General features: G+C 39.3%; 1 protein-coding gene and 1 pseudogene across 4 annotated transcripts in view; one reads left to right on the forward strand and one right to left on the reverse strand.

Annotated features, from left to right (window-relative positions):
• Positions 1-25,260, reverse strand: part of EPSTI1 (epithelial stromal interaction 1) — a 103,981-nt gene that overhangs the window by 28,242 nt on the left and 50,479 nt on the right. For 2 of the 4 annotated variants that reach the window (XM_016925260.4, XM_016925261.4), the window contains exons 7-9: positions 11,716-11,809; positions 4,662-4,694; positions 2,906-2,989 (exon numbers count right to left, since the gene is read on the reverse strand). In XM_016925260.4, coding sequence (XP_016780749.1) covers positions 2,906-2,989; positions 4,662-4,694; positions 11,716-11,809 — 211 coding nt within the window. The remainder of the gene's footprint in view (positions 1-2,905; positions 2,990-4,661; positions 4,695-11,715; positions 11,810-25,260) is intronic. The other 2 variants (XM_063792102.1, XM_001152734.8) reach the window with 1 other exon arrangement.
• LOC129136819 (palmitoyltransferase ZDHHC4-like) lies at positions 18,897-19,618 on the forward strand (annotated as a pseudogene).

Genomic DNA, 25,260 nt, shown 5'->3' on the forward strand with positions numbered 1-25,260 from the left:
AGAAGTGGTTACAGTAAAATTACCTTTGTCTTTTTTTAAATTTGCTAGAAGCAGAAAAGGTAATATCTCTGAGGACAGCAAAATCAAGGAAGGGGTTAGCTGGTTTATTTTAGAATGGTAAGATAAGATGAGAAGTTCACGTGTCCTCTGTCATCTTCTTCATGACCTACTGTCACCAACTGTGGCATATTTCTGACAAAAAAAGGAAGCATTCAGTGGAGAAGAATGTATTGAAGATACAGAAAAAAGAGGAATTACAAATAAGTTTCTAGAAGAAGGAAGTGAATCACAGGTAAAATATTTAGAGTTTAAACTTGAGGAGGCTCCTTTTGTCCCCAGAGCCAAGAGTAATTAAAAATGTGAAAGTCAGAGAGACACATAGAACAAAACTTATGTGCTGTCACCTAAACTTAACCTAGATTATTTACCTAAGAATTATTCCATAGTAGGTATCCAATAAATATTTGTGGAATGAATGGAATAAACAAACGCATAAATGGATGCAATGATTAAAATGTATTGTGTTTTGTATCTTTTTACAGTAAACATGATCCTCCTATTTTCTTAAGGTAAATCATTCAAGTGATAAGGAATGAAAGGTTCTACAAATAAAGAAATGCCTTCGGCCAGGTGCGGTGGCTCATGCCTGTAATCCCAGCACTTTGGGAGGCCAAGGCAGGTGGATCATTTCAGGTCAGGAGTTCGAGACCAGCCTGGCCAACATGGTGAAACCCCATCTCTACTAAAAATACAAAAATTAGCTGGGTGATAGTGGCATGCGCCTGTAATCCCAGCTACTTGGGGGCTGAGACAGGAGAATCACTTGAGCCTGGGAGGCGGAGGTTGCAGTGAGCCAAGATCACGCCACTGCACTCCAATATGGGTGACAGAGTGAGACCTGGTCTCAAAAAAAGAGAAATGCCTTCAATGAACATTTCCCAACAACAACACATCAGGCACAAAAAGAGAGAAGCAAAAGTAAGGTAGAATAGATGGATAAATATCTTTGTGTAGTCTACTGTTACTGAAATCCCTAAGGATGGAATTATTTTTATATTAAAGCTATTAATTTTACTGAAAGCTACAGTAAGTTAAAGGAAATAATTTATGTAAAATGATACATAATAAAAATATGTTCAACCAGTAACCAGAAAATATGTATATATCAATATTTAAGTCTAGAATAAAAACAAGATTAAGAAATAAAAAGTTTAATTTTCACTATTTAAAATAACTGCTCAACCTGAAAATTAAATCCCAGATCTAGTATCCTAATTTGTTAAGCATTCTGTTTGTCAAATGTTCTACTTTTAACAGTTTTTATGTTCCAAATATATATATCAAACTTTTAAAAACACTATTTAAAATCCACTAGAAGTTATTTAAAAACAAATCATATCTACAACTGACTTTGCAACATTCACCTTAGTATGCTAAATACCTCACAATTTTATGTTAAGTTAAAAGCTCATAGAAGCAGATGAACACTTTTATGTCATTTAGCAGACATCATTAAAAGTACAACATGACTATGTACCAGATTTAGCTTCTACTTGTTAACTACTAGAATCTTACCATAACATTGCCTATTTGATTGTAGATTTCAAGATTAGGATCTTGCCAAGACAAAAAGATATTTATTTAAAAAAAAAAAAAACACTAAGGGATAAAAATGTTTCATGGTTCGTCTTTGCTTACACAGGAGCTAAATAAGTAAATTTACAACTCGCATGATTTCTTTCAATGATTTAATGACAACCTATGGTGCCCAAAACAGCCTAGGGACACATTTATACCATATGCTGGGCGAAACTATGAATGAGAAAGGGGTTCCACGCTGTTGGGAAGAAGATAGCACTCAAAAGGGTCAAATTATAGCAACACCAATGAATACAAATAGTTCATTTTTCAATGGAATTTTTACACACAATTGTTGTAATAAATTACCTTGTTGGGGAAAGACAAAGAAAACATAAATTAAACCAAATCAAGGAAATCAAAATGGGAGTTAGATTTCTAGTTAATTATAGAACTGAATATACAGATTTGAGAAATGTTCTACAAGAAATAGTGACAGGATTTGTCAACCGCTAGTATGACAAGAGGAAAAGTTGGAAAATAATAATGATGGGAAAGATAAATCATTTAGTTAGCTGGAGCCCCACCCCACTCCCTTTTTTCTCATTTAAAGGAGCTGAAATAAAGTGGCACTTTGGAGCTAACCATGGGTCTTTCTCGTCATTCTCATTTCATGCTGAGGAGCTTCTGGCCTATTAAAAGCAGGTATGACCATCAAGTATGCCACTGACAATTTTCAGTTACCATACCAGAAATTTCACATTGTAATGAAGATTATTCTTTATGCACTCTTCTTAGAAGACTCTGCATTCATTTCACTGATTTCCATTGCTCAAAACATATGGAATGCCTCACATATTTTTATACCCATGTAGCGTAGCTTGGTTTTACTGTATAACTATTTTTAGTGAACATTTATGCCAGTTTCATAACTTTGCATGCCTACTTTCTTATGCATTATCATATTCTCTGGATACCATCTCTAATTTCATATATCTTCGGTTTAAAAATAGCAGTGATGGTGGTGGTGTTTTGTTTTGCAGATGAGAAGTTCACCAGTGCTCTGTCATCTTCTTGGTGACCTACTGGCACCAACTATGGCAGATCCACTGTGCATCCATGAGGCTAGGTACCATGAAAGTTTTGACCAGAAGGAGCCACCACCATACTCTTAAAACACATCCAGAAACTCACCTTTTATTTTCAATGCTTGTATTCTTGTTTTCAGGATTTTCATGTGTCTAAATATTTCTGTTCAGAAATTCTTCAAAATTATCTAGTACCTCAAATAAACAGTTAGCAATAACTAGTAGGGGCTTGTAAGTACCTTTTGATGTTGTTCATCCTTCATCTTTTGCAATTTTCTGTTTTCTTCTGCCTTTAGAGAATCTCTGTAAGCCCAGCTTCTGGCCTGTAAAGGTACAGAGAGGAAAAAAAAAAAAAACAACTTGATAGGATAAAGTGTTGCCACAGTACACCAAGCTGCCTACTATGGGCCCGGTGCTAATAACTCAACCTCTGTACTGAGCATATAGTAAGCTCTCCATACACACTTGGTTATTAAGTGATTTATGCATATGTCTGAAAATGTCCCTTGGAACATATAAAAAGAAAACTAGTGTAAGCACAATCATCCTGCACATTTGAAAGGATGATCTAAATGTTTAATTAAGCTTTAAAAATATCCCCTCAGAGATAATCAACATAGTTTATTCCTCCTAGTGGAAAGTTTAGGACATTTTCAAGAATATTCCAACTAGCTGATCAGTCAATATTAAAGACAAGCAATAGTGGCACTGTCTTTAGAAGAACGGGCATGTCTACTGCTCATTAATGATATCTGATTAAGCAGCTTATCAACTAGTGGTTGATACCATATAATTTCAAGGATGCATATTTTCTAAGCACTTGCATCCCTAATCTGGATGAAGCTTATTTCTACCTCTGAAAAGGAAAACAAAGCCTATTCAGGAACACATGACAACAAAGCCTTTGGAAAGCCAGCACATGAGGGAGAATGCCCTTCAGTGTCTCTGACCCACCACACCAGAGTTCCACACCCTGGCATAGTGACCATGTGTTCTGACATTTATGGCATTTCAAGTGTTCTGTTTATTTGTCATATGCTTTCTCTCCTTCACATTGATTTGCAGCCCCAGCTTCTGTAAGGCAAAGAGCTAATGCTTAGGAAATTACATGGATCTCATAAAAAACTATCAGCAGCTTCATGGCAGCAGGTTACATATTTCAGACCTAGTTCTCAGGACTAATAATCCATAAAGTTCAGGTAGGCTGGTTCCCCCTTTTTCCAGCCTACGTGAACTTTTATGTAACTTTTCTCAAGCACTTCTTAGTTCATTCTGCCATTTCTGTCACTATAAAAACCCATATCCCATCAAATAATAAGAACCACTTCCCAGAAAAAGAGAGAAGCTTTCAAAATGGTATCATCTATGGCAGTGCCAGTTAGAAAACTGGAGCTTCCTGTGTTCAGAAATCCCTGGTTTATCCAAACCCTGCTGCATTGGGCAGGTAAACATACATCCTATGACTTTCTCTTATTTGCATCCTAAACTCAAGGGGACTGTGCTAAGACATAGAAGGGGAAAAGTGATTCTCTGACAAGCCCTTCTTTTTATCTCTGACAACCCCTTCTTTTTATATTAGAGAAGGCTAGCCTTTATCACAAATATTCCATATAAGACCTAGTGAGGAAGGGAGGAAGGGAGGGAGGGAAGGAGGGTGAGAAGAGAGGACAGGAAGGAAGGAAAGGAGAGAAGAAGAAAGGAAAGAAGACAGCTTCTACTCAAGATATTAAAAGGTAGAATAAAATATTTAGTTAAAGCAAAATTACAACTTGAATGAGGGTATCTAAATTCTATTTGAATAGCCTCCCTTTAAACTTGTCATTTTGTTGTTCTTTTATTAGAATACACGTCTTAGTTTTTGACTCAGAAAAAAGTGGTTATTAAATACCTTATTATTAAATAAGGTGCCTCATAAAGGTCCACAGAAACTGGGAAGTCACATGGCATCCGAACTTATGAAAAGTTCAGTTACTTGCAATCCTAATGCTTGCTTACCCAGCTGTGATCCCTAGGCAGGACAGGAAGTTTCTGTTCAAAAATAATAGAAGGGAATAAATTGATCACTATTTTTCTTAGCTCTAAACACCAGAAATTTCTAAGTCACTGTATTCACATAATTTGTCTAACATTGAAATATTCACTTAATACAATACCAATGCTATATTTTATCATTCAACCAAAATACACCTTTATTTATCCTCCCCAAAAGCTATGCTTATAATGTACTCATTCTATTAACAGTGTTTAAGCCTCCTCTGTGCAAGCACTGTGTCAGGACACGATCCCAGACCTCAAGCATTTACAGCTTAGTGTGAAAGTCAAACAAGAAGACTAATGGTTACAGTACAGCGTGATAGGTGCTATGATAGAGGAAGCCAAAAAGAAGGACATTTAATTAAACTAGATTGAGGAGACTTTCCAAATCAAGTAAGGCTAAGTTATATTTCAAAGAGTGAGTAGGAATCAGACTATGCAGGGAGAAGAGCATCACATGAGCAAACGGAAAATAGCAGTGCATGAGTTTGCTAGGGCTTCCATAACAAAGTATTGTGATACTGGTGGCTTAAAGAACAGAAATTTACTATCTTATAGTTCTGGAGGCTAGAAGTCCAAAATCAAGGTGTCTTCAGGGTTGGTTCCTTCTGAGGGCTATGTGAGAAATATCTGTTCCAGGCTTCTCTTTTTGGCCTGCAGACTCCATCTTCATCATGCATCTCTTCACATCATCTCCCTTGCATGCATGCTTCTGTGTCCCGATTTCCCCTTTTTATAAAGACACTTTTCATAATGAATTTGAACCCACTCTAGGAGCCTCATTTTAACTTATTTCCTCCGTAAAGATGCTATCTCTGAATAAGGTCACATTCTGAGGTGCTAGGGGTCAGGGCTTCCACATAAATTTTGAGAAGTGTGGGTCTCAACCCATGACAAGCATTAAGTTCTCCTTTCAAGATGGTGGAGTAAAGATGTTCCTGTTCCATTCTCCCCAGAATTACCCTAAACAAAGCAGAAAATGGAATACACACAAGCTCTATCTTCCAAAACGAAGAGATCCATATTCACAGAGGGAAATCTATGAAGACCAAGTAGATAAAGAAACAGTAAGTGACTTACAGAGGAAAAGAGCAAACCTGAAGACTTGCTGGAAGGGGCTAGAGGACACCTATGGGGAGCCCGTTCTCTCCACAGAGCAACATGAGGGCCCAAGAAATGGATGCACCAGCTATTGAGGAAGACAGATGGATAATAGGCAGGTAAAAAGGAAGGAATTACTAGATAGTCTCAGTAGAAGCCCTTCACCCCCATATACCTGCTCCTACTTTGAAAATGCAGGTGCTAATTCTCCAAACACCAACAGGAAATGAAAAGTGTATTTTCTGGATAAACTAAACCAGGCATACGTGTAAAGATAGCAGCAGTGGACAAATGCCAGGCTGAGAATGAAATGACTCTATAAAGTCCTGCATACTGACCAGTGAGCCTCTGAGTCCCTCTCTTTGAAGTTTTTTTCTGCTTCCTGTACTGTTTCTTCTGAGAAGTAAGAAGTGATATATATATTTTTAAAGTAACAAAGAAAAAAGGAGGAGTTTGGAGACTTTTTTAAAATCTCCCCTTCTTCCCCCCAAAAAAACCAAATCAGTAAAATATTTAGAAGATAGAGTCAAGAAAATATGCCAAAATATGGAAAAAAGGTAGTCAAAGATAACTTACAGGAGAAAATCTCTAAAGTTAGAAGATAAATCCGGGAGGTCTACAATTTGAATAACAGAAATTCCATAAAGAGAAAATGAAAGGATATAAGTCAGAGATAACACAAGAAAATCATCTAGAACTGGAGATGAATTTCCAGACTGAAAATGAATTAAAAAAAGACTTTCACACTAAATCACATCATTACAGAATGCCAGAAAAAGAAAAGATGATATTAAAGTATTTTCAGGGGAAACAGAGAAAATCCTTCATATAAAGCCTGAAATTCAAATGGCCTTGGATTTCTCAGGAACCAGTATTCAAAGTTAGAAGAGCAATGCCTCAAAATTCTGGAGGAAAATTATTTCCAGTTTGGAATAGTCATCAACAAAAATGCAAGCAAAGTATGAGAGCTGGATAAAGATAGTTTCAGACATGGAAGGACCTGAACATGTTTACCTTCCATGTGTCTTCTCTTGGGAAGCTACTAAGTAATATGCTCCACCAAAACAAAGAAATAAAGCAAGAAAATAGAAGAAATGAGGCCCAGAAATCAGAGAACCCAACATGGGAAGGCAATAAAAGCAATTCCCAAGATGACTTTAAAACAGTGATTCTCAACCTTGGCTGCACATTAGAATGGCCCGGGGAGCTTTTTTAAACCCTGAAGCCCAGGTCACAATACAGCAGGCTCTCTGGAGGTGCAACCCAGGTATCTGTGATTTTTAAAGCTCCCTAGGTGAATCCAGTGTGCACAGGAGGCTGAGAACTACTGTGTTAAAGGAAAGTCCCAGAACAACAGCTGTGCGCCAGGCCTACAAACACCCAGGACAGGTTAAAGCAGGAGGAAAGAGGGATCCAGGAGGGAGAGAAAAAAAAATCCACAAGTTATCTGACAGGCATAAGTTGGAAAATTGTTTAGAAATTTGCGTCAAGAGGCATTTTGTAGAACAGTCACAAAAGCTGTCAGAAGACAGTCAAATGTTCAAAGGAAACTAAGAAAATGCTAAAATAAAATGTTTAAAGAGTTGTACAGAAGATATAACCAGAGTATACCAACCGGCTTGGCAGTGAGAAAATGTGTATATAGTCATAATAGGGAAAGCTCAAATTACTGAATAATTATAAGAATGAGAGGAAGAAATGAGTTAATAAGGTCTAAAATTGATTAGTCAAGAGATACCAACACATATTAACAGATATTCAGAGCTAACTAAGAAAAGAAACAGGTGGTGGGTTGCATAATGGCCCCCAAAAGATGTCCCAATCCCTGGAATCTGTGAATGTTTCTTTATGTGACAAAAGGGACTTTGCAGAAATTAAGGATCTTGAAGTGGAGAGATTAGCCTGGATAGTCCAGGTGGGCCCATTGTAATCAAAAGGGTCATTATAAGAGGAAGGCAAGAAGGTCAGGGAGGGTGCAGAAGGTTGGGTGAGATGGAAGCTAAATTGGAGCAATGCAGCCGTGTGCCAAGGGTTTGAGGGGACAGGGGACAGATGCCCCCTGGAACCTTCAAAAGGAACCATTCCTGTTGATACCCCTCATTTTAGCATTTTAAAACCCATTTTTATTGCTGACCTCCAGAAGTGTTAAGAGAATAAATTTTTGTTCTATTAGGTCACTACATTTGTGGTAATTTGTTACAGCAGCAAAGGGAAGTGTTCAAATGTTGGGGTGGAAGTGGGATTCAGGCGGCACAAAGGGACACATATTAAGTATTTTATTTGACTTCTTAATGAATGAGCATGTGACACGTAGATAAAAATTACAATAATCAACCTGCACTGAATGCTCACAGTAGTGTGAGAGAGGATAGCTGGAGAGGCATGAGCTATAGAGCTTGGCCCCTCAGCCATTAACGTGCACACACATCTTCCATGGATTGTATTAATTGCAAGCTCTGATTCAGGAGGTCTGCGGTGGGGCCTGAGATTGGTCTGCATCTAAATCTTTGCTCCTGATTTCAAAAGCTTTGCTTCCCCTTACCTTGCTTGCAAAAGCTTTGCTTCCCCTCACCCCTTTGCAGAAGCAAAGATTTAGACTTGAGGCCAGTCCTCCAGACCCTAGAGGACTAGAAAGGGGCCATTCTAAAGAAAGAGACAGAATCTAGAATTAAAGGAGAGAGGGAGGAACAGAGAGAGGAAAGGACTTTGTGCCTAAGCTAAGACATTTTGATTTTATCCTTGAAGATATGGGGGACCACTGAATGATTTGGGGAAGTGAAACACCAGGATAACATTTTTTCACATCGTTATTCTTCGTTGAGGAAGTAGGGGCATAAGGCCGGGTGCGGTGGCTCACACCTGTAATCCCAGCACTTTGGGAGGCCAAGGTGGGTGGATCATTTCAGCCCAGGAGTTTGAGATCACCCTGCGCAATGTGGCAAAACCCTGTCTCTACAAAAACTACAAAAGTTAGCTGGGCATGGGGGTGCGTGCCTGTGGTCCCGGCCACTCAGGAGGCTGAGGTGGCAGGATGGCTTGAACCTGGGAGGTGGAGGTTGCAGTGAGCCAAGATCATGCTACTGCACTCCAGCCTGGGTGACAGAGTGAGACCCTGTCTAAAAATAAATAAATAAATAAAAAATGGGGGCAGCAAACCAGAGACTAGAAACCATTTCATATTTGACTAGAAATATGCAGCGATGGTCGCTGAGGAAGGTCTGATGATGCTGGTACTTCTGCCTACGCACACAATACAGAGAACTATATTAATCCACATGTAAAAGTGAACCCTGTAAATATCTCTTGTCTGAAGTCCTAAGCCAAAAGGAATTTTCTTGTAACCACTAAAGGATTTTTCTTGTAATCTTTTACATTGACATAATTTTCTAGTATTTATTAAATTCCCATCTGCCAATGGCAGATCCACTTTTAAAGGAGAAAAGTACAAGAGGAAAAATCTTCTCATGAAAGTTACATTAGGTAGTAAAATTAAAGTATTAAAAATTATATATAAATTCTTCTAGCTCATCACACCCCATATAGATGGCAATCACATAGTGTTCACATTCTATACGTTGACCATAGCTAAAGTAAACTGCAGGTGTCCTCTTTTTACAAAGAAATGTTCTTCACAGAAGTGCAATGTACATATTTGATTTTCCTACAACATTAGAAATGATTCTGCAAAGCATTCTCAGAAGAATTCTATGCATATGGATGAGACAGAATGAGAAGAGTATAATATGGGTAAAAAGTCAATTAAATATATTGAACACTGAAACCGTATTAATAGTTTGGGGTCAAAATCGGAGCAGCTATTGCGTGGAGTTTATAAGGAACCATCCTGGGTCCAATCCTGCTCCATATTTTCTATTAATAGCTCTGAGGATCCTATGACAAATGCACTAATCAATCCACAGAAAATGCAGCTCTGGGAAACATTGCTAATGCTTTGGATGACAATATTAAAATTCAGGACGATCTTGTTAAATTGAAGAAATGAGCCAAAATCAATAGAGCAGCACACGCAGTTCTGCCAGGTGTTCCACATCGCAGGATACAGGGAGCCCTCAAATGGAAAGGAAGACCAGCCCGGTAGGCGAAACTCCAGTTGGTAAAGCTATCCAACTCCTGTTCTCCCTCTCCCTTCCTGACAGCCACAAGGATATCCAGACAGGTGTCTAGGGCTGTCATCTACACATGATTTAACTCCACTGCCTACAGCTTCTCAACTCTTTACCCCAGAGCCCAGCAGTGAGGGAAGAGAGATGACGAATTTCTTTTAATATAAGTTGTAGGGCCCACACTGATGAATTTAGACTTTAGAACATCACATTAGAAGCAAAAAAAAAAAAAAAAAAAAAAAATTAGGAAACAACTAAAGATTTCTAAGTAGGAGTATAATGACCTCTTCCTAAGGAGTGTCATAATATCTTCCTGACATTTAAAAACATGGTCTCTATTGAGAAAGGGGTAAGGGGAGATGAAGATGAGGGTTCTTTAACAACTCATTTAGCTACCCAAACTCTGAGAAACCTGAGACTTTAAGAAACTTAAATTCATCTTTTCTTTCAGCTACAACCCTTATCCAGAGTCATCCTTAATTACACTTACTTTCTTGTCCCCAATTAGCAAGTCAATAAACAAGCCCTGCCGCTTTCACCTTCTAAGCAGTTTGCTGACCTGCACTCTCTTCTCCATCCTCTCCCCTGCTGTCCTAGCTGAAGTCTTCATCATTCTTTACCCAGACTGATATAGAAGCCTTGGGGGGTCCTCTCTGCTTCTCTATTCCTTTAGAGCCCTCCTTCGCAATGTTACCAATGTGATCCAGAATGAAAACACAAACCTAACCTTGAGTTTTCCCTGTTTAAACATTTCCAATACCTTCAGTGCTCACAGAATGGGGTTTAGGTTTTCCAAGGTGGCATGCAAATTTCTGCGGTGGTTTTCTACCAGGAGCACCATGAGCACGCAGTATGCGGGGCATTTCTACATGTCTCATTGGTAAGCACTGTGTGGGGGCATTTCTAGATGTCTCAGTGTCTGGGTGGTGCTACTGGCCCTTCATGCCCAGGGCCTAGGGATACTAAGCATCCTGCAGTAATCAAGACAACTCACACAATGAACTGTCCCACCTGAATTTCCAGAGGTAACATCATTGGGAAAGGGTCCTCACGGTTCCTGCTCATTTCTATATCCTTCTAGCTCACTTTTCTGCACTGCAGCTACATAACTCTTCTTCTGCAACACAAGCCATGCTTATTTCTTGCATTTATACCTTAATTCTTGCTCTATGTGTCTTTATTAATTATGATACCTGGAAAGACTCATCACTTTACTGGTTCATAGTTTAAGCTTCTGCTCTGGTGTCATTTCCCAAGAAGCATCTAACGCACATGGTCTGACTTAGATGCTTCTTCCTGATAAGGCAGTAGTGCTTTCTTATTGTGATATGCTCTGTGCTCAGCAGTTTGCTTTAAAACCACTGGTGTTCTCCTTTACTAAGGTTCATTGGGCAGAAACTGTAGGCACTCAGTAGGCCTTATATAGACCTATGAATTTAAAGAATGGAAGGAAGGAAGGAAGGATGGATGCATGCATGGATGGATAGATGCATGGATGGAAGGAAGGAAGGTAGGAAGGATGGAAGGATGGAAGGATGGATGGGTGGGTGAATGAATGACTGGGTGAGAGGAAAGACTTCTCTGAGGCTGTTTTAGTCCAGGTGCCCATAAAATAATACAAGCATTATTTTATAGCTCAGGCAACAGTTGAGGTCAAAGTTTCGGATCAGGTCATCTGTCTTTAGTTCCAGCATTCTATGATGTACAAGTCACTCTATATCCCTAATCTTCAGTCACTAAATACCTCTATAAAATGTGCCAGGCAGCACCCTGCATAGCAATTCACTTACCCATGTTGAGGATTGTGGGCCACAAACAGCACTTTGACAGGCACTTCTGTCTGGCGATTCTGTGTTCAGTTTGCTCAAGAACTCAGCGGTTTTGCTACCAGGAACACAAACAGGTGTTAGTGGCTTCACAAAAATATGAATATAATTCTTTATTTTTCCTTTGGATACTAACCTAGACTTATTTGGGTGATGATTAAAATTATCCTCAGCAGAACAGAAAGTTACGTTGAGAACAAGGTGTAGCAGAAATCAAAACAAAATGCTATTGCAAGATTGCATTCTTCAAGAACAATATTACAAAATTATAAAACTAGGTTTATGAAATGTGAACTTATGACCTCATTTTTTCCACTTTATATTACTGACATAAATACAAGTCCTCTCTCAGAGCACATTCCACAGCATGCAGCCCTAATTTCCTATCTGAACATTTAATGCTTAACACTCAGACTTCAGGGTGGAGCTGTGGAACATTCACGCCCTACAACATCCTGCTTCACACCAGTTTTACATTAAGCCCTTTACCCTCTCATCTGCCTCATGGCTTTGACCGCTGTTAGGACACACAGACCCTCTAATCCAGTAGCTCTTTTCCATTTATGGATCACGGAGCCCTTTTGGACTCTGAAAGCAAAAGTGAACCCTCTGTTAACAAACACACACACACACACACACACACACACACACACAGTCCTTTGCATTTTGTTTCAGAGAGAGGATAAACCCTCCATAGGGTTTATCTATAGAGGTTAAAAAGTGCTGCTGATTCTAGACTGCATTTCTAATATCTCTTTTTAGCTCTGAAAAATTGACCTAGAAATGTCCTCAGTTTAAATAAGAAGTTCTCTGTTTTTACCTTAAAAATCCAAACCACCACCCCAATTTCCCCTCTCACTTATGCCAAGCATAGAACACTGGAATTGTTTCCTAGTCCTTACCTCAGCGCCTGGCCCATTCTGCCTACCCTTGATTAATTTCTACGCCTTTGTCCTTTTCTCATGTAATTTGTGGGATTTTTATCTCTTCGTTGCACATTCACAGCCACATACCTCATTGAGCACTGATTTACATTGCACCAGACTTGCGCAGCCTGTTTCCATCTCCCTCCCTCCTCCTGCTAGCCCTCTGCTTCCCCCTAATATTTTAAGCCCAATGCTAAGATCTGATTCATCAAGTACTTAGGACATGGGCATCAAAGGAAACACAAAGTATCTGGTAAGAACAAATGGCATCCAGTGTAGGAGGAAAACAAGGAATTAGAAACTAAACAGGTGCCAGCATCACTTCAAATAATTACTTAGGTAGAACATGGCATTTGAAAAAGGTCAGAAGCTTGATCCGGGGAAGGAAGAAATAAAAGTGAAGCAACATACGGAACCCTGAGAAACATTCAGCAGTTGAGACGAGCAGCCTTTCCATTTGTCTTAGATTACTTATCTTGCCCAGAATAGACAAGGAGACTAATGAAGTCGCAGAGTGTGGAAGCTGCCCCATTGTCTGGGGCTTTATGAAGTCATCAGTCAAAAGTATAAAAAGAAGAGTGATGCCAGAAGTTTGGATGAGATCTCTGAATATCCTAAGCCAAGTGCAGGCCATAGGAGAAAGCAGTGAAAAAGAAACACTGTGACAAGCAAGGAAGAAACTTCAGACCAAGTCGACAGGCAGCCCCTCAGTTTACTGACTGCCGCTTCTTACCTGCCAACGCCAAGCACAAAGCTGCCTGCATAGCCAGCCTCTATCTGTGGTCCTTGTGCCAATTATCACTGCCCCGCTCATGCCGCAGGATATAAAGCAGAGTGACAGGGTCACAGGACTGCCAGAGGAATACAGATAGGGGCCTGCAGAGGATGCGGATTACTGCCAAGTGATCAGCTATACAAAGGAAGTCCCATGTTATGACACTAACTCATATTTTTCTACTATTAGCATTAGTCCCTGGTATATAAAATTTCCATATATTGGCTGAACTGAAGTGGGATCCCTGTAGGTAACTCTGGTTATATTTAACAAAAATAAGATGTAGAACCTGTTTGAGGGGCAAACGAAGGAAAACATCCTCGTGGGAAGTCCAACTGGACTAAGAACCCTGGACTCTAGCACTGTTTTCACCTTGCCCTTGGGGGTTCTTGGTATTATCACTACCGTGACTCTACTGCCTGTTGGAGAGGGGTGGTCCTCTTCCACTTTGTCACTCTGATCCAAGCATAAAAGATTTCTTCCTCTATTCTCCATAGAGCAAAATAAAATTTACTTATGTCCAACTTAGGATCTGTAAGGGTCCTTCCTGCTCATTCTTACGTTGATTTCTATGGCATATCCTGAAAGGTCCCTTCAGGAAAATCTCGCCTCAACAGAATACAGTTGTAGCAGACTGCTAAATGGTCATGAAAATTTACATTCTCCTCTTCTGGCCACACAACTTGGCTACATTTCCTAGCCTCCCTTGCAGCTAAGGTTGGCTGTATGATTGAGTCTTGACCAATGGAATGTGAGAAGTGTTGAATGCCACCTCCAGTACTAACTTATTAGAAAATTCCCATGCATATGCCTCCATACATTGTTCTCCTGGCTGGAACAGAGACAGCCCTCAAGGAAATGCTGAAAGTTGTGCATTGAAGGTGGTGGAGTCTCTATCAGTTTTGGTTCCTAAATACCTGAGTGGAGGAGGCTGCCTTTCAAATTATGATACAATGATATTTTAAAAAGCAGTCTATGCTTTTTGTGAATTCACTTATATGCAGTAAAATTAGAAACACTTGCCAAGTGAGAAGAGCAGCTCCTGGCATCCAGGAACTGATCTGATGCTCACGTCTAAATCTCAGTGTTATTATAAACTGATCTGATCTGACACTGAAGTTAAGCCTTGTTCCACTGTTGGATGTAAATAGTCACACAGAATATCCACTTCACACAAGGTCATCATGCAATCTACAAAGTACCAAACATCATCTCCTCTAAGTGAATGACCACTACTTCTTCACTAATTACAGCTTTGTAGTCACTCTAGGTCCTTCCTATAGATAAGATTTATTGAGATACCCAATCATAAAATTGTCCCCACATTCTGATGGCACCCAATCCAGAGCAACTCCCTGCCTCCGTAGACCCTCCCCAAAATTACCCAACCAAAGCACAAATCCTGTAGTAGGGTCTTTCTAACACTTTCTCCCTGAGATAACTCACCATTCCCTATGGTATGCATTTTCCTTTGCGGCAATGAGTAATAAACCCAACTTGTTCAACTACAGGTATGTTCCTGGTAGTTTTTGGTTAAAGCACATTGACAAATGTTACATACCAGGACAGTGGTTACTGCTAGAGAAAGACAGAGAAGGAAGGGATGAGGGTGGAGGGATAGCTAGCTGTCTCTGTAATATTTATTTGTTTTAATTAACCAAATATAAGTAATACCTTAACAATATGAGCTTAGTGGTTGATACATATTTTCTGTGTGTTTGAAATGTTTCTCAAATAGAAAGGGGAAAAAAAAACCCACACAGACTATGGTGGTGTTTACTAGGGAAAGACTTGGCAGATACCATTCCAGATTTCATAGAACAATAGTTTCCAGAATGCCAGTGGGAAGACCAGTGTGGGGCTGGCTATATGAGAATCATCTGTGGTGCTTCCTAGAAATTACTGGACTCAGGCCTCTGACTCTAATTGAGCATGTCTGGAGTGGGATCTGGGAATCTGCGTTTCTTAAAAGCACCCCTGGTGATGTTAAGAACTACTACAGTAGTACAGATGGATATTCAATATGCATAATTATCTTAAGTCTACATGACTCTGACTTATGAATAATTCATGTTATACAACACATTTGGAAATAAAACCTCAGCGTGTCTTAGGAACTGTCTGTATAAGTACAATCTAATAATGCATTCTACATGTATTTTGCAATAGCTTCAGAAACCTGAACTTTGCCACCATGAGGTTTAGGTAAGTAATCATTCGTACATGCACGCATGCATTCATGCAGGCAACAAATATTTCCTGAGTCTCTGCCATGTGTTTAGCAATATGGGTTATAGGACAATCTAAAGAAGTATTATTTTGCTTAAGTCAGTTTCACATAACTGGGTGTGAGCAAATGACATTCACACACCTATAAGCACTCACAGAGCCTATGTAAGTAAGAGAGTGAGAGATAATCTATTGGGATACACAAAACCCATTTAAGAAATCACAAGAACAAGATTTACAAAACAAAACATGAAAGTGAGTAGTAATGCTGGGAGAACTTTGTGCTTAATCAAAGTAATCAAACTATTGCATACACTTTACGGAATTCTTTCCCCTCATTTATCTGGTCTTTAATGATTTAATTTTTAATTGCAAAAGCAATACATAAATACAAGTCAGAAAATAGAATAGAAATTAGATAAAAATATAAAGAAAAAAAGTGAAGGTCCTATTTAACACCTCTCTCAACCTGACTCCTTTCCCCAAAGGACAACATCATGAATTGTCAGGTATGTATCCTGATTTTCTATTAATTGATAAATATCTATTTAAAATTACATACAAATGAATAGTGGTTTACTTTGGGGGAGGATAATTAGGATAAGGCAGAGAAGGCCAGCTGTTCTCTAAAATGTGTTTCTCTGCTTCCTGCATATATAGCTAGACTATGTTTCCCAGCTCCCACGCAATTAGATGTGACATAGGAGCATATATCTGCATTCTGGCCAATGAAATTGAGTAAATGTATGGGCCAGGCTGAAGTGATCCATATCAATAACCTCTCACAGCATTCTTAATACTCTTTCCTCCTTCTATCTGATGATGGTATCTTAAGTGAGCCTGCAAGGCATTTGCAAAGGAGAGTAGAGCTACCTTTTGCCTGCAGCTTTTAATGCCAGGGGGCGAAAGCTAACCTGACTCAAACATCAGCCCTGGATCATTCCACAAGAAAGATATAAACTTCTTGTTCTTAAAGTCACTGAAATTTTGGTGTTTATGTTTTTTAACTACAGCTTTTCCTACCCTAAACTAACAGACTTTTTTCTTTAAGTGGGATACTATATTTTGTTCTGAAAATAGATTTTTGTCATCTAACCACATCTTTGAGATTTTTCCATATTTATAAATATATATCTTATTCCTTTTGGCAGCTGAATAGCATTTTATGATATGGATATAATACATTTAACATTCTTATGGATGGATATTTATAGTTTTTTCCAGTGAGCATCCTGGTATATACATCTTGTGCAAATACATAAATATTTTTCTAAGATATACACCTAGAAGTAGAATTTTATTCTAATATAGGTTCCCATAAATAGATATGCAATTTTTTGTTTTTGTTTCTTGAGACAGGGTCTCACATTGTTGCCCAGGCTGGACAGCAGCCTTGACCTCCTGGGTTCAAGTGATCCTCCTACATCAACCTCCCAAGTAGTTGGGACTACAGGAGCACACCACAATGCCCAGCTAATTTTTTTTAGAGGTGGGGTCTTGCTGTGTTGCCCAGGCTGATCTCAAACTTCTGGCCTCAAGTGATCCTCCCACCTCAGCCTCCCAAAGTATTGGGATTACAGGCACAAGCCACTGTGCTCAGTCTATTCACGATTAAACCATGCTTAATAGTGCCAAGCTGATCTACACAAATTTATATTTTCACCAAAAGTTAACTTTATGAAAGTGGCAATTCAGAACCATGGATAACCTCCTGTAAGTACTAATCCTATCCTGTCTTACACATTCCTATTTATCTCGGTCACCACCGAGTGTCCCAGTCTCACCTATCACTCAATATGACTCAGTCTCTCAATCCCACACTGCCCCATATATCTACCACTTAAGCCCCCACACCTCCCTCTAGCCTTCCAAACCTTTCCAAGGGGGCAAAAATCTCTCGATCTTTAACCAAGAGTTAACAACTCAGGATTCTTAACCTCATATCAGAAAGTCTCCCTCAAATACAAAATCACTATTAGGCAAACATCCAGGTTAAAAAAAAAAAAATGTTGGCAAGATTAATTTACATAGGCTAAAATCACTGGGCAAAAGTTTGCAGATAACAGGATATTAGTATAGTCTTAAAATATCTCCCCCAAAACATTCATCAATTATAAAGAGAAAAACAATAACTTAACAGTGGAAATCACCTTACCAAATGATCCAAGTAAATATCACCAGTGATAAGGATACTGACCATCATGTACCCTCTGATGCGATGCACTGAGAAGGACATGGCATCACTTCTGTAATTTTCTTGTTGGAAATTATAACTTCAAGCTATTCATGAGAAAACATCAAACAAACCCAAATTGGGGGAAGTCTACGAAGTAATTATCCATTACCCACTGAATGTGTTAAGGTCATGAAAGAGAATGGAAAAAATGAGGTACTGTCACATATTGGAGGAAATTAAGGAATCATAATGACTGGATGTTTTATGTGATCCTGAATTGGATCCTGAAATAGAAAAGGAGCACTGGAGGGAAACTGATGGAATGTGAATAAGGTCTGTAGTTTATATTAATAGTATTGTACCAATGTTAATTTTCTGATTTTGATCATTGTACTATGATTGTATAAGATATTAATGTTAGCTACATGAAGGTTTTAATGGAAACTATTTTTCTATTATTTTTGTATCTTCTAAGTTGGAAATTATTTCAACATAAAAAGTAAAAAAAAAAAAAAAAAAGAGTCTGCCTCATTTTCCCACATTGTCTGAAACCTGACCACCTCTTGAGAACAGTACTTCCCACAACCCCCCGAAATGGAACTATTTTACTTCCCATATACATATTCCTTGGTGCCTGAAAATGAAGCAGACATCCTGTTTGCTCCCAATCTACTTCCAGACCATTACTTCCCCCATCATTTGCAAAACATGTTTGCTCCTGTAGTACCCACAACACAGAATACACCATCCTCTTTGCCATTGTCATCCTTCAACCTTCTGGTCAACCATCTCTCATTTGTTTAAGATTTCAGCCTTTGGTGCACCCAGGAGGTGTGGGCATCATGTAATTGGCAGTTGGTCAAGGCTGGTGCCAGCCTCCTGAAGGAACCATGTCCTGCAGCTTTGAGTGCTACCCGTCATGTCAGGCACACACTGCTGCCCAAGAGGAGCTGCTCTTTGAATTCTCTGTGAATGTTGGGAGGAGGAACACCAGAGCTGCTGGCTGAAAATTGTCCAAACAAGAGGAATACCCCCCTGCATGGACTTCCTGGTTCTCTTCCTGCTCTACTGGCTTTGGTGCTAGTTGGTTATGTTATGACCTGTTTTTGCTAGAAAACTCATGATTTGAAATGCCTGGTCAGGGCAGGAGCACAGATATTTTCCTGTATAATTCCAGAATGTCTTCAGAAAGCCATGTAAAGATTGCTTCATTACCTCTTCCATACATGAAACCATACCTTCATTATCCTTCACCTGGTCTTGCAAGGGATGGTAAATACTGAATATACCTGGGAAATACTTGGCTACCGTCAAAAGCTAGTTCTCCTGTATTATCTTCTTCTGCTCTATCTGCTTCTGATTGTAAACCCGTTTATTTCCACCCTAACTTGTGTAACTGATTCTGGCATTATAAGAAAAGCAAATGAATTATTTCTTCAAGTTTATGAATTCAGTGATGTTTCTAAAGAGGTGAGGTGTTCTACTTATGATTTACGAACACCAACTCGATCAAAGCACTGACTGCAGTGTGTGCACCGTTTTGACCATCGTTAGGTTTGGGTGAACAACTGCATCTGGGCTTGGAACACCAGTTATTAATACTTTCTCATCTACCTCTTGATGTTGACGGCTTCGGCTGCTGCCATGGCCATTGTGAGCACTGCATTTCTGGTCGATTTGGTGGTATTGTTGGATTTGTACTAGACTTACACTGATGACCTTGGACACTTCCAGTTTATGGACTTGATATTTCTTATTTAGTACCTGTTCCTGACCTTTCTAACAATTGTCTTCATGCTGGGGTTGTGGTTGGGGGGGACGTTGTAATGGTCCTGAGCTTCCTCCTGGGTAGCTACCTGTGCTTTGCTCTGTACCTGGTTGCCACCAACCAGACTACTAATGAGTGGTACAGAGGTGACTGGGCCCCATGCCAGCATTGCCCCCTCATGGCCTGGCCCCCATCAGGAAAGCCCCAAATCTACCAGAACATTCACTCCCATGGGCTCTGGAGCAAACTTTGAGAGATCTTTCTACCTGCCATTCCATATAATGAGAGAAAGAAGAAACAAGAATGGAAGAAGTGTCACTGCCTTTTAAATATAGTATGCATTTATTATTTAATAAAAAACCTTCAGCCTTCCTCCCTATCTTGACTACTGTCAACATGGATATCCTATGTGCTGCCCCCCACCACAGGCTGTGTTTCTTGATTTCTTGGTCTCCAGTAGCTCTTCTTCACTCTACCTCAGCCACACTGCCAGGGCCATACCCTGGACATTGTTGTCATGAATAAATGTCCTCTCTCCAAACTATCTGACAAATTCCATTCCTGAATACAGCTTTCTGTCATTCCATGTCCTTCTTTCAAGTACTATCAATATAACAACATTCCAGTCTCTCTGGGATTTCCAAACCACTGATTCCCCACCTCTTTCTAACCATCAGCTCCCATCTATTTTAATTCTTGTGCAGCTTAGAGCCCATAGTCCATTTTTTAAATCTTTCCCTTACAAATGCCTTTCTTCCTCTTCTCCCTGCTTCCATCATATATGTCTGGAAAAATCTCAAACTTAGATCAAGTCAACCATCTGCTTTGTCTGAGTCTGCACCAGAACAAGTAAATCAAACTTGGGAAAAATAATACATCTGGTGTTTTGGGATGGAAGGTATGAAGAAGGAGGGAGTGGTAAAGTAGACTGGCTTCAAACAAAGTCCATTAACTCTAGCTTCATCCTACCGAATTCTTCTACTCCATTTCACTAATAAATTCTTTTTTTTATTTTTTATTTTTTTGAGACAGAGTTTGCTCTTGTTGCCCAGGCTGGAGTGTAACGGCGTGATCTCGGCTCACTGCAAACTCCATCTCCCAGGTTCAAGTGATTCTCTTGCCTTAGCCTCCTGAGTAGCTGGGATTACAGGCACCCGCCATCATATCTGGCTAATTTTTTGTATTTTTAGTAGAGACAGGGTTTCACCATGTTGCCCAGGTTGGTCTCAGACTCCTGACCTCGGTGATCCACCTGCCTCAGCCTCCCAAAGTGCTGGGATTAGAGGTGTGAGCCACAATGCCCGGCCCACTCATGAATTCTTCTCCTGTACTTTTTGTTTGTTCTCAGTTCTCAGCTGACAATCTCCTCATACTTCATTGAGAATAGAGAAATAAGTCTTTCATCTTCTCAACACGAAATCTTTTAAGTCTTCCTATATCTGTACCTATCTTCCTTTAACAAAAATGTAAAGACTGCTTCCTCAATTATAAAAGGAGAAGTACTCTCCTTTTAATCACTGACTAATCATTAAGCATTGGTTATGTATACTCAGGAACTTATTCATATATTCTTTCTCAAGTTTATTTCTTCTGTCATCCCCTTGTGTCTAGTCTTCCCCTTCTCTCCTGGATCATTTCTATCAGCATACAAACATGATCAATTTAAGAAAACTTTTGATTCCGCAGCCTCATCCAGTTACTGCCTCATTTCATTGTTCTCATTTTCAAATTATTCAAGAGTTACTGATAAATGCCAAATCTATTCCCATATCTCCATTTACTCATAAGTCCAATTCAATCAAGCTCCAGCCCCATCATCATACCCAAATCATCTATGTCAAGATCACAGCCACTGTCACTGGTCCTTCTCTCATTTGAACTTTCAACACTAGTAAGGAATTGACTAATTTCTCCTTTCGGAAATATGTCTGTCCTGTTTTCCATACCACACTCTTAATTTGCCCGACTTCTCGGATGTCCTTTCGTATCTACCCGAACTCTACATGATAGAGCTCCTCTGTATTTGGTCCTGGGCCCTCTTCTCAAACCTGCAATTTCATCTTAAGTGACTTTATCCACTTTTATGGCTTTATATTTACATGCTAATAATTCCTAAATTTATATATCCCACATATCTGCTCAGTGAGACCAAATTAGTGTGTACAACTGCCCATTTGATATCTCCAAACCATCTCAAACTTAAACTCTTGATATTTTTCTAAATATGTAAACTTAACTTAAACTCTTGATATTTTTCTTCCCAAACCTTGGTTTTCACCTAGTAGCCCCCATCTCAGTACATGGCATCACTACACCTCCAGTACTTCAAGTCAGAAACTTGGGAGTCATCCTTGATTCTTCCTCCTTCTTCATCCCCAATATCAATATGTCCTATTGAACTTACATACAATATGTAGTTATAGTCATACGTCAGAGATATTGTGAGTTTGGTTCCAGACCACTGCAAAAAAGCAAATGAAATATTGCAATAAAGTGAGTCACATAAATTTTTTTTGTTTTCCATTCATATAAAAGTTGGGTTTACACTAGATTGTAGTCTCTTAGGTGTGCAATAGCATTATGTCTTGAAAAATGTACACTTTAATTTAAAAATACTTTGTTGCTAAAAAAAATGCTAACATCTGAGCCTTTGGTGAGTTGTAATCTTTTTGCTGGTGGAGGCTCTTGTTGATAACCTGCTGACTAATCAGGGTGGTAGTTGCTAAAGGCCAGAGTTGCTGTGGCAATTTCTTAAAATACGACAGTGAAGTTTGCCACATCAATTGACTCTTTCTTTCATGAAAGATTTCTGTGTAGCATGCAATGCCGTTTGACAGCATTTTACCCATAGTAGAACTTCATTCAGAATGGAAGTCAATCTCTTAAACCCCGCCACCACTTTATCAGCTAGGTTTATACAATATTCTAAATTTCAACTCATTTAATCAATGTTCACAGCATCTTCAACAGGAGTAGTTCCCATCTCAAGAAATCCCTTTCTTTGCTCATCCATAAAAAACAACTCCTCATCCGTTGAAGTTTGATCACAAGATTGCAACAATTCAGTCACATCTTCAGGCTCCACTTCTAATTCTAGTTCTCTTGCTATTTCCACATCTGCAAGACTTCCTCCACTGAAATCTTGAGTCCATCAATGTCATCCATGAGGGCTGGGATCAACCTCTTCCATATTCCTGTTAATGTTGATATTTTGACCTCCTCCCATGAATCACAAGTGTTCTTGATGGCATCTAGAATGGTAAATCCCTTCTAGAAGGTTTTTAATTTAGTTTGCCCAGATCAATCAGAAGAATCACCATCTATAGCCTTTAAAAATCTATTTCTTAAATAATAAGATGTGAACATCAGATTTATTCCTTGATCCATAGGCTGCAGAATGGAGACTGCATTAGCAAGCATGAAAACATTAATTTCCTTGTATATCTTCCAGGCATCTCAAACTTAGCATGTTTGACCCTTGAACTTTTGATATTTTTCTTCCCAAACCTTGGTTCTTGGTTTTGATATTTGGTTTAGAAATACTGCCAAATATCCTAATAGGTATTAGAACCAAGGTTTGGGAAGAAAAATATCAAAAGTTTAAGTTTAAATATGCTAACTTTGAGATGCCTGGAAAATATACAAGGAGATTAGTGTTGTTTTCATGGGTGATTAGGTGCATTGTCAATGAGCAGCAATATTTTGAAAGGAATCTTTTCTTCTAAGCAGGTCTTATTACTGGGCTTAAAATATTCAGTAAACCATGATGTAAACAGAGGTGCTGTCATCTAGGCTTTGTTGTTCCATTCATAGAGCATACACACAATTTAGCATACTTTTTTAAGGGCCCTAGGATTTTCAGAATGGCAAATGAACATTGGCTTCAACTTAAAGTCACCATCTGCATTAGCCCCTAACAAAAGTTAGCCTGTCCTTTGAAGTAGGTATTGACTTCTCCTGTCTAGCTATGAAAGTCCTAGATGGCATTTTCTTCCAATAGAAGGCCGTTTCATCTACAATAAAAATCTGTTGTTAGGCTGGGTGCAGTGGCTCACCCCTGTAATCTCAGCACTTTGGGAGGCTGAGGTGGGCGGATCACCTGAGGTCAGGAGTTCAAGACAAGCCTGGCCAACATGGTGAAACACCGTCTCTACTAAAAATACAAGAAATTGGCCAGACATGGTGGTGGGTGCCTGTAATCCCAGCTACTCAGGAGGCTGAGGCAGGAGAATCACTTGAATCTGGGAGGAGGAGGTTGCAGTGAGCTGAGATTGCGCCACTGCACTCCACCCTGGGAGACAGAGCAAGACTCTGTCTCAAAAAAAAAAAAAAAAAAAAAAAATCTGTTGTTTAGTATACACACCTTCATCAATGATCTTAACTAGATCTTCTGGATATCTTGCAGTTTCTACATCAGCACTTTCTACTTCACATTGCATGTTTATATTATGGAGCTGGCTTCTTCCCTTAAACCTCATGAACCAACCTCTGCTAGTTTCTAACTTTTCTTCTACAGCTTCCTCATCTCTCTCAGCTTTCATAGAATTAAAGAGTGTCAGGGCCTTGCTCTAGCTTAGGCTTTGGCTTAAGGGAATGTTTTGGCTGGTCTGATCTTCTATCCAGACCACTTGAACTTTCTCCATATTAGCAATACAGCTATTTTGCCTTCTTATCATTCACATGTTCACTGGAGTAGCATTTTTAATTTCCTTTGAGAACTTTTCTTTTGCTTCACAACTTGGCTAACTAATGCAAGAGGTCTAGCTTTTGTCCTATCTTGGTTTTCAACATGCCTCCGCACAGAGCTTAGTCATTTTTAGCTTTTGATTTAAAATGAAAGACATGTGATATTTCCTTTTACTTGAATGCTTACGGGCCATTGTAGGGTTATTAATTGGCCTAATTTCAGTATTGTTGTGTCTCAGGTAATAGGAAAATCCAAAGAGGAGAGAGAGATAGACAGGGGAACAGCCAGTCAGGGGAGCAGTTAGAACACACGCAACATTTATTGATTAAATTCACTGTCATTTGTAGGCAGGGTTTGTGGGTCCCCAAAACAATTACAATAGTAACAACAAAGATCACTGATCATGGATCACCAAATCAGATGTAATTATAATGAAAAGGTCTGAAATATTGTACAGATTACCAAAATGTGACACTGTGACACAAAGTGGGAAAATGGCACCAATAGGCTTGCTCAACACAGGGTTGCCACAAACTGATAATTTATAAAATTTTTAAAAATGAAATATCTGTGAGGTGCAATAAAGCAAAGTGCAATAAAACAAGGCATGCCTGTACTTTTCTCTGCACTGACATCACTTAAGCTGAGCCACCACCAACTCTTATCTGGACTACTGCAGTAACATCTTTAGTAGTTTCTCCATTTCTTCTCTTGCCTTCTCAAATCTATTCACAACACAGCAACTAGAGTAGTCATTTCTTTTTGAAAAACAAAAATCTTCTACAGGTTATCCCTGTGGCTTGAAAAACATGCAGACTCTGTGCCATGGCCTGTGTGGTCCACTTGACCTGCCTAGCTCCTGCCTGTCTTTTCAACTTCGTCATTTCTTTTTTTCACTTCAGTCCAAACATACCAGCTTCCTTTCAGGTTGCTGAGTACCCTATATGC

Source organism: Pan troglodytes, chromosome 14 (assembly GCF_028858775.2).
Source record: "Pan troglodytes isolate AG18354 chromosome 14, NHGRI_mPanTro3-v2.0_pri, whole genome shotgun sequence".
Classification (NCBI taxonomy): Eukaryota; Metazoa; Chordata; class Mammalia; order Primates; family Hominidae; genus Pan; species Pan troglodytes.